General features: G+C 45.6%; 1 protein-coding gene across 1 annotated transcript in view; it reads right to left on the bottom strand.

Moving 5' to 3' along the window:
- AK4 (adenylate kinase 4) overlaps nt 1-17,368 on the bottom strand; it is a 105,035-nt gene that overhangs the window by 47,727 nt on the left and 39,940 nt on the right. Inside the window, exon 2 of the mRNA XM_082265001.1 lies at nt 383-502. Within this exon, the coding sequence (XP_082121127.1) occupies nt 383-502 (120 nt within the window). The remainder of the gene's footprint in view (nt 1-382; nt 503-17,368) is intronic.

Below are 17,368 nucleotides of genomic sequence, written 5' to 3' on the forward strand. Positions count from 1 at the left end.
GCCTTCCTTTTAAAGAGAAAAGTAGATAAAGGCATTGTCAGGAGGAGTACTGTGATCTCTGTGGGAGGCAATACCTGACACATCACTCAGCATGCATGCATCATATGTTAGATCCACTTTGCAGAAAGGAATTCAGGGCCTATTTATCAATGTGGTCTTAAAAAGAAATGGAATGACGTATCCTCACCCACCAATCAGAATCAGACCTAGTCTGAAAGTGAATATGATTGGCTGTGGGGAAAACCTCAGTCCTTCAAAAGAACAAATACATAACGGAACCCCAAAACAAGAATAAACCAAAGAATGCGGGATCTGTCTTGAACTCTGTATTTGCATTAGAAATAGACTAAGTTCATAGAGGAGGACATATAGTGGGACTTACCATCCAGTAACCAGCTGTGCTTTGTCCTCTTCTCCAGCTCCGACAGCATGACACGGGTGATGAGGTCATCGGGGACAGGAAGACCCTGCTGGACGTACTGCTTGGCCAACACACCAGCCTCTATGGAGAGAGAAAATATTCTATCTGTATCTTCTCATATAAAACCAGAATACTGTATAGAACAGATCATCACAATCATCATATAAAAAGAGCGTCTGTAGAAGAGATTCTTAAATAATTTAAAGCTGAACTCTGGCTGATAGAAATCCACTTTGAGTCTTTGAGACTGTAATAATGTCATTAGAGATATATATATATATATACACACACACACATATAATATATATATATATATATATATATATATATATATATATATATATATATATATATATATAATATATATATATACACACACACATACATACATACACAGTGCTCGGCATAAGTGGGTTGAAAAGTAAGATTTTAATCAATATCTCAATGAACACAAGAACAATTATAACTTAGATTACAAAATTTTCAGTTTTACTCAAAATTAGTTGATGCAAATGAACACACCCCACAAGAAAAACTCCATCTAGTATTTTGTATGTCAGGGGCGTAACTACAGGGGTTGCAATTGCAACCAGGCCCCATGCTCCAGGGCCTGTGTGGCTCCCCTGTACCCCTACATAGGAGGGGCGGCGGGGGCAGCATGTAGAGAAATCACTGTCCTCCTCTTTCCTCCTGTAGCTGCAGGAGGAAAATGGAGGAGATTGGTTCCTCTGTATGCTGCCCCCGCCACTCCTCCTATCCAGTTCACTTGTGTTCTGCTGTCTCTGGGCCCCTGTGTACTCCCCTGGTCCCCCCCCCTCCCCTACTGTGCTCCCTCCCCTCTCCTGCCGGCTGCTGCAGGGGATGTGTCACAATAGAGAACCAGGAAGGGGTCGGTAAATATGTAATTTACCATCTCCTTCCTTTTCTGAATGGACAGAGTCATAGTCAATGACATTGGAAAAAAATAAAATAAAATGATAAAAAAATAATACAATTAAAATACCAAAAAAAAAAAACTACTGACACCAGTGGGTGAACTTCCAGGATCACAAAGGTCACACTTGCAACTGGGCCCTGGCATTCCACCACCGTGGGGAGGCCCCAAGATGGCAGGAAGGGGGCCCACTGCAGAACTTGAGAAAGGGTCCTGCTGCGGGACCATAATAAAGAGCCCCGCAATGAGACTAAAGGGCCCCAGGATCAGTGGGAAGAGCCCCAGGCTTGAAGGGAAGGGCTCCCAGGCAGGGGTCCTTCATGGTTTCTTGCACCGGGGCCCTGAAGGTTCTAGTTACGCCTCTGTTGTATGACCTCCATGATTTGTAAGGACAGCACCAAGTCTTCTAGGCATGGAATGAACAAGTTGGCGACATATTGCAACTTCTATCTTTTTCTATTCTTCAAGAACGACCTCTTTTAGAGCCTGGATGCTGGATGGAGAGTGATGCTCATCTCTTCAGAATTCCCCATAGGTGTTCGATTGGGTTCGGATCAGGCGACATACTTGGCCACTGAATTACTTTCACCCTGTTCTTCTTCAGAAATGCAACAGGGGCCTTAAATGTTTTGGATAATTGTCATGTTGTAAAAGTACACAACAACCAAGGGCACGGAGTGATGGTAGCACCTTCTCTTTCAATATAGAGAAGTACATCTGTGAATTCATCATACCAAGTTTGTGTTGGAGATACAACAGCTTTCAGCTTAGCAGATTAACTGCAGTTCACAAATAGGACACTAGATGTCGCTAATGCTCAGTGATATGCTATGCATTTCTATGATGTGTTGTAATTTCCTGTACACTGTACTGAACTTGTTGGTTATCTCTTCCTGTCTGTTGTTCTTATTACAATGAGGTGACATCTTTGCTTTCTGTGTTATGTTCCAATAAAGAAGCCAGTTCCTGTTTACTCCACAATGTCTGATCTGAATGGACTCCGCTGCGCCCAGTGATCACACTCTGCAACAGTTTGGCTCTTTTGAATGCTGGCATTTTTCTGAATCTGGCGACAGTCCATAGCTGAAGGTCGGCTGTCTTGTAATGACAACCGATGCGGCTGAGAAGCCACTCAGCTGTCATTACAAGGAGCGGGAGGGGACGTCCCCCCCCGCCACCTTCCACGTCTTGCCTGGGTCTCCCGTCCACCGGGAGACCCGAGCAACCAGCCTGCAGGGCTGCTGAAGACCCGATCAAAACCGCATTAGGCTCGGATGTCATTACATCACTTCCGGGTTTTTGCACGGAGAACCGATCAGAGCCTAATGTGGCTTTGATCGTGTCTTTAGCGGCCACGAAGGCTGGTTGCCCGGGTCTCCCAGTGGGATGGGAGACCTGGGCGAGACACGGAAGGTGGCGGGAGGGGGGGGCGTCCCCTCCCGCTCCTTGTAATGACAGCCGAGCATTATCTCAGCCGCATCGGTTGTCATTACAAAACAGCCGACGGTCAGCTATGGATGCCGGTACCGGGGTGATGCCTCTAGCTGCAGGTATCACTCCGGTACAGCACTTTCCCGAAATATCGGTCACCTCCGCGGCCGATTCCGATATATCGGGGAAAGTGCAGATCCGCCCTCGATATATTGGCTTTGCCGATAAACGGTCGATCCCTAGTGTGCATACATATAAGCTTTTTTTTTTTTTAAAAGATAAGCAAAGGATGTCTAGACACAAGTCCTGCGTATTCTTCCTTAAATGTTTGGTTTTTTTTAAACCACAGCAAGATGGGTGGCACCACTGTTTGTGAAATAGCCATAAACATTTGAATTTTATTATCCGATCGATGTGCGATTTCATCAAAAAAACATTCTTCTCTCTGGAATGATCATAGAGCCCATGTGATCATTCTATATAGGATCACAGGTCTCTATGGTCATTTCAGATGCCACCCCCCCCCCCCCCCACATTTAGAATCACTCCCCTAGGCTCACATTTAACCCCTTGATCACCCATAATGTTAACCCCTTCCCTGCCAGTGTCATTATTACAGTAACAGTGCATATTTTTAGCACTGATTACTGTAGTAATGTCACTGGTCCCCCCAAAAAAGTGTCAAAAATATCAGTCAGGGGTCCGATCTGTCCGCTGCAATGTCGCAGTCCCGCAAAAAAAATCGCAGATTGCCGCCATTACTAGTAAAAAAAAAAAAAACAATAAAAATGACATAAAACCTTCCCGTAGTTAGTAGACACGATAACTTTTGCGCAAAACAATCAAAATACACTTATTGTGATTTTTTTTTACCAAAAATATGTAGCAGAAAACAAATTGGCCTAAAATGTAAAAGTTTAGATTTTTTAAATTTTTTTTGGAGAATTTCACATAGCAGAATGTGATAAATAGTTTTTTTTTTTTTTTTTTCAAACTTGTTGCTATTTTTGTTTATAACGCAAAAAAAAAAAAAAAAAAAAAAAAAAAAAATCGCACAGGTGATCAAATACCACCAAAAGAAAGCTCTATTTGTGGGGAAAAAAGGACATCAATTTTATTTGGGTACAGCGTTTCACGACCGCACATTTGTCTGTTAAAGTAACACAATTGCAAAATAGGGACTGGTCAGGAAGGGGGCAAATCCTTCTGGTCTTAAAGTGGTTAATTTTATAAAAACAGATTACACAACTCTAAAGAAGAGAAAGAGAAGAAGAAAAAGAAGAAAAGGAGGGTAAAAATTACAGAACAGCAATAAACATTTTTTGCAAAGTTGTCCCATGTGCACTCTACAGTCAGTAGTTGCATGGAGTATACATAATTTTGGGGAACTTATCTTTAAATTCTAAGAACATTCTACTAATAAAAAATCTAAATACTGTAAACACGCTGATCAAAAAGCAATTGTTGTAATAGAAAAAAGAATGATCGCTCCCGATGGAAATTTGAATCAAATTGCAATATGTTTTCTTTGATTGCATTCAGGAACATTTCTATGATCAGGCAATCGTTTAGTGAGTGTGTCTAGCATTGTGCATAAACGGTGATCTTATTGTAGATCCGTCTCCCTGCTTCTATGCTTTTGGGAATGGTTCCATCTACATTCAATCTATACTGAAGATCTTATCTTTCACTTATACACTTCAGAAATAACGCTGCAAGTCAATACAAGCCAAGAGTGAGCAAATCCAGAGTCACGGCACTCAAGATTCAAGTAACATATAAAAGGTGGAGGATTTACATAACACCAAACCACTTTGAAGAGGACCTGTGCTGTGGAAGCCCAAAAAAACTCAAAGCAGCAGAGAAAGGTCTTTTCCCCAGTATTGCTTGTGGTCTCCCGGAAGCTGACCTACCACAACCTCATAGCAGGTCTACCTGCCGATGACTAGTGATCTGATGGCTGGTAAGTGAATGATGAAGAAGCAGCAGGAGAGGTGGAGGAAGCACAAATCCACGGAAGGAATGAAGCAAAAGCAGGGAGATCCTTGCACTGCAGGTTCTCAGGTACGGCTTCCTCTCCAGCAAGGAGAACAATGAGCAGCTTAGTGAATATCACCAAAACTCACACCAAGACTTCCAAGACAAGCAATTCCCTAGCTCAGGAATCACTAAATAGCAGACCGTGACTTGGACCCGGAGCTAGTGACAGTCCTATCTGGACCACCAGCCAGCCAGACCCCAGCATGGGTTTCCCTCCTCCTCTGCAGTGATTGGTTGTTAGGAACGCTGGCATCATAATAAACAATGACACCACATCCAAATCCAGACCTGCAGCCCATTCCCAATCCAGACCTGCAGCCCATTCCCAATCCAGACCTGCAGCCCATTCCCAATCCAGACCTGCAGCCCATTCCCAATCCAGACCTGCAGCCCATTCCCAATCCAGACCTGCAGCCCATTCCCAATCCAGACCTGCAGCCTATTCCCAATCCAGACCTGCAACCTATTCTGCCTCCTGGCTCCCCATCCTATGTCTGCCTGGCACTAAAACATATTGGGGCACTCTGGCGGGGACACCCGATGTAAGGGGGCACTCTGATGGGGACACCCGATGTAAGGGGGCACTCTGATGGGGACTATCCCACGTAAGGGGGCACTCTGACGGGGACTATCCCACGTAAGGGGGCACTCTGACGGGGACTATCCCACGTAAGGGGGCACTCTGACGGGGACTATCCCAAGTAAGGGGGCACTCTGACGGGGACTATCCCAAGTAAGGGGGCACTCTGGTAGGGACCTACAATGTAAGGGGGAACTGTGATGGGGACTATCCCATGTAAGGGGGAACTGTGATGGAGACTATCCCATGTAAGGGGGCACTCTGATGGGGACTATCCCATGTAAGGGGGCACTCTGATGGGGACTATCCCATGTAAGGGGGCACTCTGATGGGGACTATCCCATGTAAGGGGGCACTCTGATGGGGACTATCCCATGTAAGGGGGCACTCTGATGGGGACTATCCCATGTAAGGGGGCACTCTGATGGGGACTATCCCATGTAAGGGGGCACTCTGATGGGGACTATCCCATGTAAGGGGGCACTCTGATGGGGACTATCCCATGTAAGGGGGCACTCTGATGGGGACTATCCCATGTAAGGGGGCACTCTGATGGGGACTATCCCATGTAAGGGGGCACTCTGATGGGGACTATCCCATGTAAGGGGGCACTCTGATGGGGACTATCCCATGTAAGGGGGCACTCTGATGGGGACTATCCCATGTAAGGGGGCACTCTGATGGGGACTATCCCATGTAAGGGGGCACTCTGATGGGGACTATCCCATGTAAGGGGGCACTCTGATGGGGACTATCCCATGTAAGTGGGGAACTCTTATGGGGACTATCCCATGTAAGGGCGCACTCTGATGGGGACTATCCGATGTAAGGGGCACTCTGATGGGGACTATCTGATGTAAGGAGGCACTCTGATGGGGACTATCCGATGTAAGGGGGAACTGTGATGGGGACACCCGATGTAAGGGGGCACTCTGATGGGGACTATCGGTTATAAGGGGGCACTCTGATGGGAACTATCTGATGTAAGGGGGCTGTCTGATAGGGACTATCCGATGTAAGGGGGCACTCTGATGGGGACACCCGATGTAAGCGCATACTCTGATAGGGACACAAGATGTAAATGATGGGGACACCTGATATACAGGGGCATTCTGATGGGGACACCTGATGTAAGGGGCACTCTGAAATAGTACAATAAATATTGTTGAAATGCTAAGAAAAGTATACATTGCTTTTTTTTTTTATAGAAATAGGATTATATATATGCACACAAGGATTTCGGTGATAGCACAAACGTGAGAGTTGGACCTCTGATGGCAGGAAATTATACTAACTGGACTGTTCTATATAAGATAGTAAATCTTCACTTTTTGAGTTCAGGCCCACATGAAAGATAACCTGTACTAGGAGAAATATGGAAGCTTTAGTAAATGGAATGGCCAGTTCAATCCCAAAACATGTTGGGCTTTAAAATGTAAAAAACAGAAACATTTTCTCACCAATACTTTGCACTCTTGTCACAGGCAACAACCTGCCCTCATCAGTTACAAAACATCATCTCTGACAACTAAAATGACATCTAGCCTTAGGGGTTTTATTTTAAACACAGTGGAAAAAATCTACACACCTGGTAAAATGTCAGGTTTCTGTAATGTAAAAAAAAAAAAAAAAAAAAAAAAAAAAAGAGACAAAGATAAATCTTTTCAGATATTTTCCACCTTTAATAAGACCTATAAACTGTACAACTACATTGAAAAACAAACTGAAATATTTTAGGGGTTGGGAAATGAAACTAAAATAATGTGGTTGCATAAGTTTGCACACCCTCTTATAATCGGGGTTGTAGCTGTGTTCAAAATTATTTAGGCTGGCCATACATGTACAATTTTCTGTTAGATTTACCAAAATCCATAGAATAGGAGTCAAAACTAAAAAACACTTTCAATTTTATCCTATTAGGCAGGCCTTGTACTACATAGTTGAAGGTAAATTTAAAGACAATTGTACAGAAAAATGTATAATGTATGGCCAGCCTTAAAGTGGAGTTCCACCCATTTTTAATAAATTGGATTACATAGATGTATGTAATCCCCTTTAAAACAACTTTTACCAATGGAAAGTTTTTTTGCTTTATTTATCCCCTTCTCACTTCCGGGTCCGGTCGGCGATTACGTCATTCGGCGATTCGCAGTGTGTGCTGGAATCTATCTCAGGGCATGAAATCTCGCAGTATTACACAGGAGATGAGCTGTACTTCGTGCCCCGCCTCCTCTCAGTGAGCTGTATGTATGTTTTGTATTGAGGCTGTTCTCCGCCCCGCCTCCTCTCAGTGAGCTCAGTGAGGATATAATGCTTTCAGTCCTCGCTCACTGAGAGGAGGCGGGGCGGAGAACAGCCTCAATACAATAGATACATACAGCTCACTGAGAGGAGGCGGGGCGGAGAACAGCCTCAATACAATAGATACATACAGCTCACTGAGAGGAGGCGGGCGGAGGCGGGGCAGAGCACGCAGTACAGCTCATCTCCTGTGTAATACTGCGAGATTTCATGCCCTGAAATACATCCCAGCACACACTGCGAATCGCCGAATGACGTAATCGCCGACCGGACCCAGAAGTGAGAAGAGGATGAATAAAGCAGAAAATAAGGTATTTGCTAGCAAAGAAAAAAAAAAAAAAAACTTTCCATTGCTAAAAGTCGTTTTAAAGGGGATTACATAGTTCTAAAGTCACTAAAATGGGTGGAACTCCACTTTAAGTAATCGCATTCAAACTCATGTTAAATAGGAGTCTACACTCCTGCCATCATTTAAAGTGTCTCTGATTAACCCCAAATAAAGTTCAGCTGTTCTAGTAGGTCTTTCCTGACATTTTCTTTGTCGCATCCTACAGCAAAAGCCATGGTCCTCAGAAAGCTTCCAAAGCATCAGAGGATCATTGTTAGAAGGTATCAGTCAGGAGAACGGTACAAAAGAGTTTCCAATGCATTATATATACCATGGAACACAGTGAAGACAGTCATCAAGTGGAGAAAATATGGCACAACAGTGACATTACCAAGAACTGGACGTCCCTCCGAAATTGATGGAAAGACGAGAAGAAAACTGGTCAGGGAGGCTGCCAAGAGGCCTACAGCAACATTAAAGGAGCTGAAGGAATATCTGGCAAATAGTGGCTGTGTGGCACATGTGACAACAATCTCCCGTTTTCTTCATATGTCTGGGCTATGGGGGGGAGTGGGAAGACGGAAGCCTTTTCTTACAAAGAAAAACATCCATGCCCGGCTACATTTTGCAAAAAGACATCTGAAGTCTCCCAAAAGCATGTGGAAACATGTATTCTGGTCTGATGAAACCAAGGTTGAACGTTTTGGCCGTAATTCCAAAAAGATAAGTTTGGCTCAAAAACAACACTGCACTAAAAGAACACGGTACCCACCGTGAAGCATGGTGGTGGCAGCATCACACTTTGGGGCTGTTTTTCTTCAGTTTGAACAGGGGCCAAGGTAGAAGGAATTATGAACAGTTCGTAATACCAGTCTATATTGGCACAAAACCTTCAGGCTTCTGCTAGAAAGCTGAACATGAAGAGGAACTTCATCTTCCAGCATGACAATGACCCAAAGCATACATCCAAATCAACAAAGGAATGGCTTCACTGGAAGAATAAAGTTTTGGAATGACCCAGCCAGAGCCCAGATCTGAATCTGATTGAGAAATCGGTGGGGTGATGTGAAGAGGGCTGTGCACAGGAGATGCCCTCGCAATCTGACAGATTTGGAGTGTTTTTGCAAAGAAGAGTGGGCAAATATTGCCAAGATGGCAAGACTCATACCCAACAAGACTGAGTGCTGTAATCACATCAAAAGGTGCTTCAACAAAGTATTCGTTTACCCACTTCTGGACCGGAAGGTTTTACCCCCTTCATGACCAGGCCATTTTTTCCTATTCGGCACTGCGTTATTTTAACGGACAATTGCGTGGCCGTGCGCCGCTGTACCCAAATAAAATTGATGTCCCTTTTCCCCCACAAATAGAGCTTTCTTTTGGTGGTATTTGATCACCTCTGCGCTTTTTATTTTTTGCGCTATAAACAAAAAAGAGCGACAAATCTGAAATTTATATATATATATATATATATATTTTTTTTCACTTTCTGCTATATAACATTCCCCAAACAAATTTAAAAATCTATTTTTTTTTCATCCTTGTAGGCCAATTTGTATTCTGCTACATATTTTTGGTAATAAATTGCAATAAGCGTATTTTGATTGGTTTGCGCAAAAGTTATTGCATCTACTAACTAGGGGAAAGATTTATGTCATTTTTAATTTATTTATTTGTTACTAGTAATGGCGGCGATCAGCAATTTTTAGCAGTACTGCGACATTGCGGCGGACAGATCGGACCCCTAACTGACATTTTTGATACTTTTGGGGGTACCAGTGACATTACTACAGTAAATCAGTGCTAACAATATGCACTGTTACTGTAATAATGACACTGGCAGGGAAGGGGGTTAACCTAAGAGTGATCAAAGGGTTAAGTGTGAGCCTAGAGGGTGTTTTCTAACTGTGAGGGGGATGGGCTTGTTGAATGATCATAGAGACCTGTGATCCTATATAGAAGGATCACAGGAGCTCTGTGATCATTTCAGAGAGAAGAACGGTGGGCTGTGTAACAGCTGATCATCCTTCTCTCTCAGCGGGGAGCGATCGCGGATGCCCGGTGGATCGGCAACCCCGCTGCCTAGTGTGGGGGCAGGAGCGCAGGGGTGTGTGCTCGCCCCCAAGAGCGCTCCTGTGGATCACCGTACAGGTATGGCGATTCGCGCAGCCGAGCCAGCTGCCGCAGTATATATGCGGCGGGCGGTCGGCAAGTGGTTAAGGGTGTGCACACTTATGCAACCATATTTTAGTTCTTTATTTTTACTTCCCTCCATCTAAAAGATTCAAGCTTGTTATTCCAACTGAGTTGTAAAGTTCATAGGTCACATTAAATAGGTGGAAAAAGTTCTGAAATTATTTATTCTTTGTCTCTTTTTTCACATCACAAAAACCTGACATTTTACCAGGGGTGTGTAGACATACAGATTATATATATATATATATATATTATTGTGATCTGCCTAAAGTGTTCCTGTGCTTTGCTTATTCATGACAAGGGAAGAGTTGTATCTTATTGCATGCAGTTTACACTTCCCTTCCTATTGCTCCATCACAGCTCTGTCCAGCTGCAGAAACCTAAAAGTACAACACTTTTTTTTTTTTTTTTTAGTTTTGGATATAGTGGAGAGGAATTAGAACCTCTGTCAGGTTTTTATTGCTGTCTGTACCCCTCGTTAAGGAAGCTCACCCACTTTATTTGTCCTGTGTATCATTATCACTGAAAGGGAAAGTAAAAGAGAATCCCAAATTTCGGATTGTCCCTAGAAAAGTAATAGAAGGGAAACACAGGGGACACCAGTTTTGGTGACCTGGGAGTCCCCTAAAGATTTCCTTAATTTGCAGGGATTTCTCCTCACTTCCTGTTTTGGCTATGGGACAGGAAGTGAAGGGAATTCTCCCCAATGGGACACAGAGGGCAAAAAAATAAACCAACAGGGGTTATGAATAGGGATCGACCAATTATCGGCAAAGCTGATATATGGGCGGCCTTTTTGCATTTTCCCCGATATATCGGAATCGGCCCCAGAGGTTACCGATATTACCGATATTTTGGGAAAGTGCTTGTACCGGAGTAATGCCTGCAGCTAGAGGCGTCACCCCGGTATCGGCGTCCATAGCCAGCGGTCGGCTCTCTTGTAATGACAACCGATGCAGCTGAAAAGCCGCTCGGCTGTCATTACAAGGAGCGGGAGGGGACGCCCCACGCCCCCCCCGCCTCGTTCCGCGGCTCGCCCGGGTCTCCCGTCCCGCAATGAGACCCAGGCATCCTACTTACATGGCCGCCGAACAGAAGACCCGATCAAAGCCGCATTCAGCTCTGATCGGGTCTCCATCTAAAAACCCGGAAGTGATGTCATGACTTCACTTCTGGGTACTGGCGCCAAATTCAAAAAAATTACAGCATTCAAAACAGCCAAACTTTGAGTTTTTAATGCTTTTAAAGTGCAGAGGAGGGGTTTGGGGTCTTTTAGACCCCCAGATCCCTCCACAAGAGTACCTGTCGAAAAAAAAAAGTTTTTTTAATGTACGAAAATATCGGCCGATACCGATATGCGATGACCAAAATATCGGTATCGGCAATAAAAAACGATATCGGCCAATCACTAGTTATGACCTTTCCTTACTCTGCCCAAAATGAAAACAAAAAAGTTTTGCCCATAGTTCTACATGGAGTCCCGGTTCACATATGTGCGATGACAGACATCGCATGTGATTCGGAGCGCACTGCTCTGCAAATCACATTCAATGTGAACTCAGCCATGCAGATTGTATGGCTGAATTCTCATCGCATTTGGACAGAACACGCACAGGACCGTTTTTTGGGTCCGCAGCAGAATCGGATCACATCTATGCGGTCCGATTTCTGTCCAAACTGACAGTTCACACCGCGATATGAGAACTGATCTGGGGGTGTCATTAACTTTGTATTGACACCCCCCAGCGATTCGCATATGGCAGTGTGAACTGCCTGCGAGTTGAATGTGATGCGGGAGCCCGCAGTGGATTCGCAGGGTTCCCGCATCGCATATATGTGAACCGGCAGTAAAGCTGAAGTTTGTTTTTCAGGCAGAGCTGAAGGTAAATCAGCCTATTTTTTGCCTTCTCTGATTCCTCCTTTCTCCTCTCCTCCCTCTTCAACAAGCTAATATTTAATATCAAACATGTCCATTTTCATTAGATACCTCAATTTGAACCTAGTGATGACTTCACTGGGTCTCTGTGCTTCTCTATACAAAGCAGATCATGGCTGGTGGGAGGGGCTGACAGGATGCTGTACAGAGCTTCCTGAAAACATCCCAGCACCCCGCCTCAGTACTCCTCTCAAAAGCCCCCAGCCCTGATGCAAGCAGTGGGCCAACTCCTGGGAGGGGTTATGCATGAATCAAAATATCTTGATGGATGGGTGTTATTCTGGAGGAGTGGGAGCTTTTCCATGACTAACTGAACTGAACTCCAATGAATGAAAGGGGGCAGTAAAGACACAGGTTGGGGAGGAAAGGGCAAGAACAGGAATCTCTAAACTGCGGCCAGCGGGAGTAGAAAATGCCCTGGGATGGAAAGGAGTAAACAACGCCATAGGCTTGGTGGTCAGTGGGAGTAAAAAAAATTGCATCATTGGTGTCCATGGGAGGAATAGTGCCCCATCATTGGTGTCAGTGGGAGGAATAGGGCCCCATCATTGGTGTCAGTGAGAGGAATAGGGCCCCATCATTGGTTTCAGTGAGAGGAATAGGGCCCCCTCATTGGTGTCAGTGGGAGGAATAGGGCCCCATCATTGGTGTCAGTGGGAGGAATAGGGCCCCATCATTGGTTTCAGTGGGGGGAATAGGGCCCCATCATTGGTTTCAGTGGGGGGAATAGGGCCCCATCATTGGTGTCAGTGGGAGGAATAGGGCCCCATCATTGGTGTCAGTGGGAGGAATAGGGCCCCATCATTGGTGTCAGTGGGAGGAATAGGGCCCCATCATTGGTGTCAGTGAGAGGAATAGGGCCCCATCATTGGTTTCAGTGAGAGGAATAGGGCCCCATCATTGGTATCAGTGGGGGGAATAGTGCCCCATCATTGGTTTCAGTGGGAGGAATAGTGCCCCATCATTGGTATCAGTGGGGGGAATAGTGCCCCATCATTGGTTTCAGTGGGAGGAAGAGGGCCCCATCATTGGTGTCAGTGGGAGGAATAGGGCCCCATCATTGGTGTCAGTGGGAGGAATAGGGCCCCATCATTGGTATCAGTGGGGGGAATAGTGCCCCATCATTGGTTTCAGTGGGGGGAATAGTGCCCCATCATTGGTTTCAGTGGGAGGAATAGTGCCCCATCATTGGTATCAGTGGGAGGAATAGTGCCCCATCATTGGCATCAGTGGGGGGAATAGTGCCCCATCATTGGTTTCAGTGGGAGGAATAGTGCCCCATCATTGGCATCAGTGGGGGGAATAGTGCCCCATCATTGGTGTCAGTGGGAGGAATAGTGCCCCATCATTGGTTTCAGTGGGAGGAATAGGGCCCCATCATTGGTTTCAGTGGGAGGAATAGGGCCCCATCATTATCTGGCTGGAGGACACCCAGGAAATGAGGCCAGCTCTATATGACCTGCTACAGCTTCTAACGCACATTGTGACACGCTTACAGTGTGCAGTGAACTCAGAGTAAGCAATTTCAGTACAAGGAGGAGCCGGTACAACTATGCAAGACTGGAGGGAAGGATGGAGTTCAGGTTTAAGCAAAGTCCTGCTTAAGCTATACATTGCTGGAAACCAGCAGGCTATAATCAGTGCTGGTTGGCTCACCCCTGATGAATTAGAGCCTGAGCTCTCCAATCAGCCGGGAATGGGAGCTTTGCTGGTTAAAGCTGAGCCAGCAGAGGTTGTGTCAGAGAGACCACTGCTTCCCCAGAGAGAGCAAGGGTCCTTCTCTACAGCATGCAAGGACAGGCTTTTCTACTTAGGCTGTCCCTGCATTTTAACCGCTTGCCGACCGCCGCAAGTACATATACTGCGGCGGTCAGCCCCGGCCAGGCAAAGTGACGTATTGGTACATCACTAGCCTGGAAGCCGATAGGGGGCGAGTGCGCGCCCCCGAAGGCGCACTCCCGCCCCGGCTCGTTCCCCAACGAGTCCGCGCGTGTGACCGGCGGACCCGGTCACTCGCGATCGTCCGCCGTGAAGGGAGAAAGGCAGGCAGCTAATGTAAACAAAGCTGCCTGTCATTCTCCCCTGTGTAAAAATGGAGATCATACGGTTCTACTATGTAGGACCGTTGATCTCTGTTCTTACACCAGTAGCCATGTCCAATCACAGTTAGAAACACGCCCCTAGGGACACACTTAACCCCTCCTTCCCCAATAAAGTTTTTTTTTTTAAAGGTATTTTATTGAACAAACAAAACAATACATAACAGAGAAATAACCGGAATCAGGTCAATTGAAGAGCCAAAAAAGACACACACAAGACTCCATTTCACAACAAAAGCCATGACAAAAATAACATACATAACTGTCAGCCGTAACATTAGTATAGAACCCTCCCAGCCAGAATAAAAAATCTTCCAGAGGCTGTAAAACCATTGTCTATGCAGAGTCAGAAACTGAAGAAGTAGTCCGGTCAGAGTCCACCCAAAAAGACCAAATTTTCCGGAACTTCTTGGGGCAGCCTCTGGCCTCATACGTCATTTTATACAGAGGCAATGCCTGATTAATGAGAGCAATCCATAATGGAACGTCAGGGGGAGCAGTAGACTTCCATCTAGTAGCTATAGTCTTCCTAGCATAAAAGAATGTCAAGCGGAGAAACAATTTAGTACGAGCAGGGACGTCCTCGTCATCCACATAACCCAGCAGACAACGAAGGGGGCTACAAATATTGGATAACTGAGAGATATCTGCAATAAAAGCTGTGACTTCCGACCAAAAGGCCCGGACAGGTGGACATTCCCAGAACATATGAAAAAATGAACCATCAGCAGCAGTACACTATTTTGTGCAAGAGTACGGGGGTATAGTACGCCCTGTAAAGAAGCTTCAATTGGATAACCCTATCCCTAGAGGAGATAACAACAGGTATTTGTTCCGGAAGGACGTCTTGCCACACCTCATCCGACAATTCCGGGATATCCTCCCGCCACTGAGACTCAACCACCGCGAGCCGTTTGGAGTGAGAATGTAAAAGTCGAGTATAATATGTAGAGACCAGCTTCTCATGTGAAGAGTCAGAAAGAAGGCTTTCCAAGGGGGTCGGTTCAAGCGAGACATCACGGAGGCCAAACTGTGCGGCCGCCGTGTGTCTCAATTGCAAGTATCGGTAGTAAGCCGTGGAGGGCAGACCAAAGGTAGATTGCATGTCCGCAAAGGACCTGAAGGTACCCCGGACATACAAATGAGAAATGGATTTCACCCCTAGGCGGGACCAGAAAAGGCCATCATCCCGACTAAAGAACTCCTTCAGCCGCGGATTGCTCCAAAGGGGGGCATTGGGGGAATGCAGCTCCGGAGGGTCGGAACCATCCAAGGCCGCAGCCGCGAAAATCCGCAGGGTGACAGAAACAAGAGCAGTGTTCGGTCTGCCCATAACGGACCTTCGATGTATCAAGTTTTGCAGTGATTCATAGGAGGTGAAAATAGCTGCTTCCAATGAAGCAGCAGCATTAGCATCCTCCGGGTGGAACCACCAATGAGCATGGGCCAATTGAGACGCGAAGTAGTATAGACGCAAGTTAGGCGCAGCCAGTCCGCCCGCGAGAACCGGCAGCTGCAGAGCATCCCTGGTCACACGCGCCGCCCGACCCCCCCAAATAAAGGAGGTCAGGAGCGAGTCAATGGCCTGAAAGCGGCGCTTAGGAACATATACCTTCCCCAATAAAGTTAACCCCTTCCCTGCCAGTGTCATTTTTTACAGTAACAGTGCATATGTATAGCACTGATTACTATAGTAATGTCACTGGTACCCCCAAAAGTGTCAAAAATGTCAGTCTAGGGTCCGATCTGTCCGCCACAATGTCGCAGTCCCGCAAAAAAAAAAAAAAAAAAAAAAAAAAAAAAATCGCAGATCGCCGCCATTACTCGTTTAAAAAAAAAAAAAAAAAAAAAAACACCAAAAATGACAGAAAACTTAGTTAGTAAAACGCGATAACTTTTGCGCAAACCAATCAAAATACACTTATTGTGATTTTTTTTACCAAGCATATGTAGCAGAAAACAAATTGGCCAAAAATGTTAAAAAATTTAAATTTTTACATTTTTTGGGGGAATTTCATATAAAAAAAATGTGAAAAATATTGTTATTTTTGCAAAATTGTCGCTCTTTTTTTGTTTATAGCGCATGATCAAAAAATCGCACAGGTGATCAAATACCACCAAAAGAAAGCTCTGTTTGTGGGAAAAAAAGAATGTCAAATTCGCTTAGGTACAGCGTCGCACGACCGCGCAATTGTCCGTTAAAGTCACGCAGTGCCGAATCGCAAAATAGGCCCTGGTCAGGAAGGGGGTAAAATCTTCCGGGGCTTAAGTGGTTAAAGAACACAAAAGCCTGTAAGACTTTGAACACCTTTTGGTTTATTGCACATCAAATGTATTTAGCTGATTTAAACTGAAAGTTCAATAATTTAGCATGAAAAGCCTCGGATGTCTTTCGCGGTTCGATAGCTGGCCTCGCAGGCGACGTCTACCTCCCAGATTGAGGGTCACAGGTCTACAGGAAAAAACAATTTCTCCAAAATGTATCCTGACAGTTCCCTTCCAACGCTTCATGCTGAACAAGCGACAGATGGAGCGTGAGGGAACGAGGAGAGGCGAGGGCTGCGTGCCGGGCTCAGCATGCGTGATCTGCACCGACAAAAGGGAACCGAGCCAATTATTTCACACCAGCAAAACATTCTTCCTAGAAATCTGGGGAAGTGCTGTGTTATCATTTACAATCCGCTGGCCTAACACCACCTAATCCCCCGCTCACAATGATGAGACCGGACACTTAGGGCGCTCTAATTATAGACCTAGTTGGAGCTCTGAGGAACCCTCCGACTGTGGAGTAGTGATCGACCGATTATCGGCAAAGCCGATATGCACTTTCCCCGATCTATCAGAATCGGCCAGCAAGGTGACCGATATTTCAGAAAGTGCTGTACCGGAGTGATGCCTGCAGCTAGAGGCATCACCCTGGTACAGGTGTCCATAGCCGACGGTCGGCTGTATTGTAATGACAACCGATGAGGCTGAGAAGCCGCTCGGCTGTCATTACAAGGAGCGGGAGCAGTGGCGGCTGGTGTAAACGGGGTGCAGGGGTGCCGTCCCCCTAATCTACATGCGGGGCTCCAGACGCATGGAGTTCAATGGAATTCGCTA

The sequence above is a fragment of the Pelophylax lessonae genome (assembly GCF_965119305.1).
Source record: "Pelophylax lessonae genome assembly, chromosome: 8".
Taxonomy (NCBI): domain Eukaryota; kingdom Metazoa; phylum Chordata; class Amphibia; order Anura; family Ranidae; genus Pelophylax; species Pelophylax lessonae.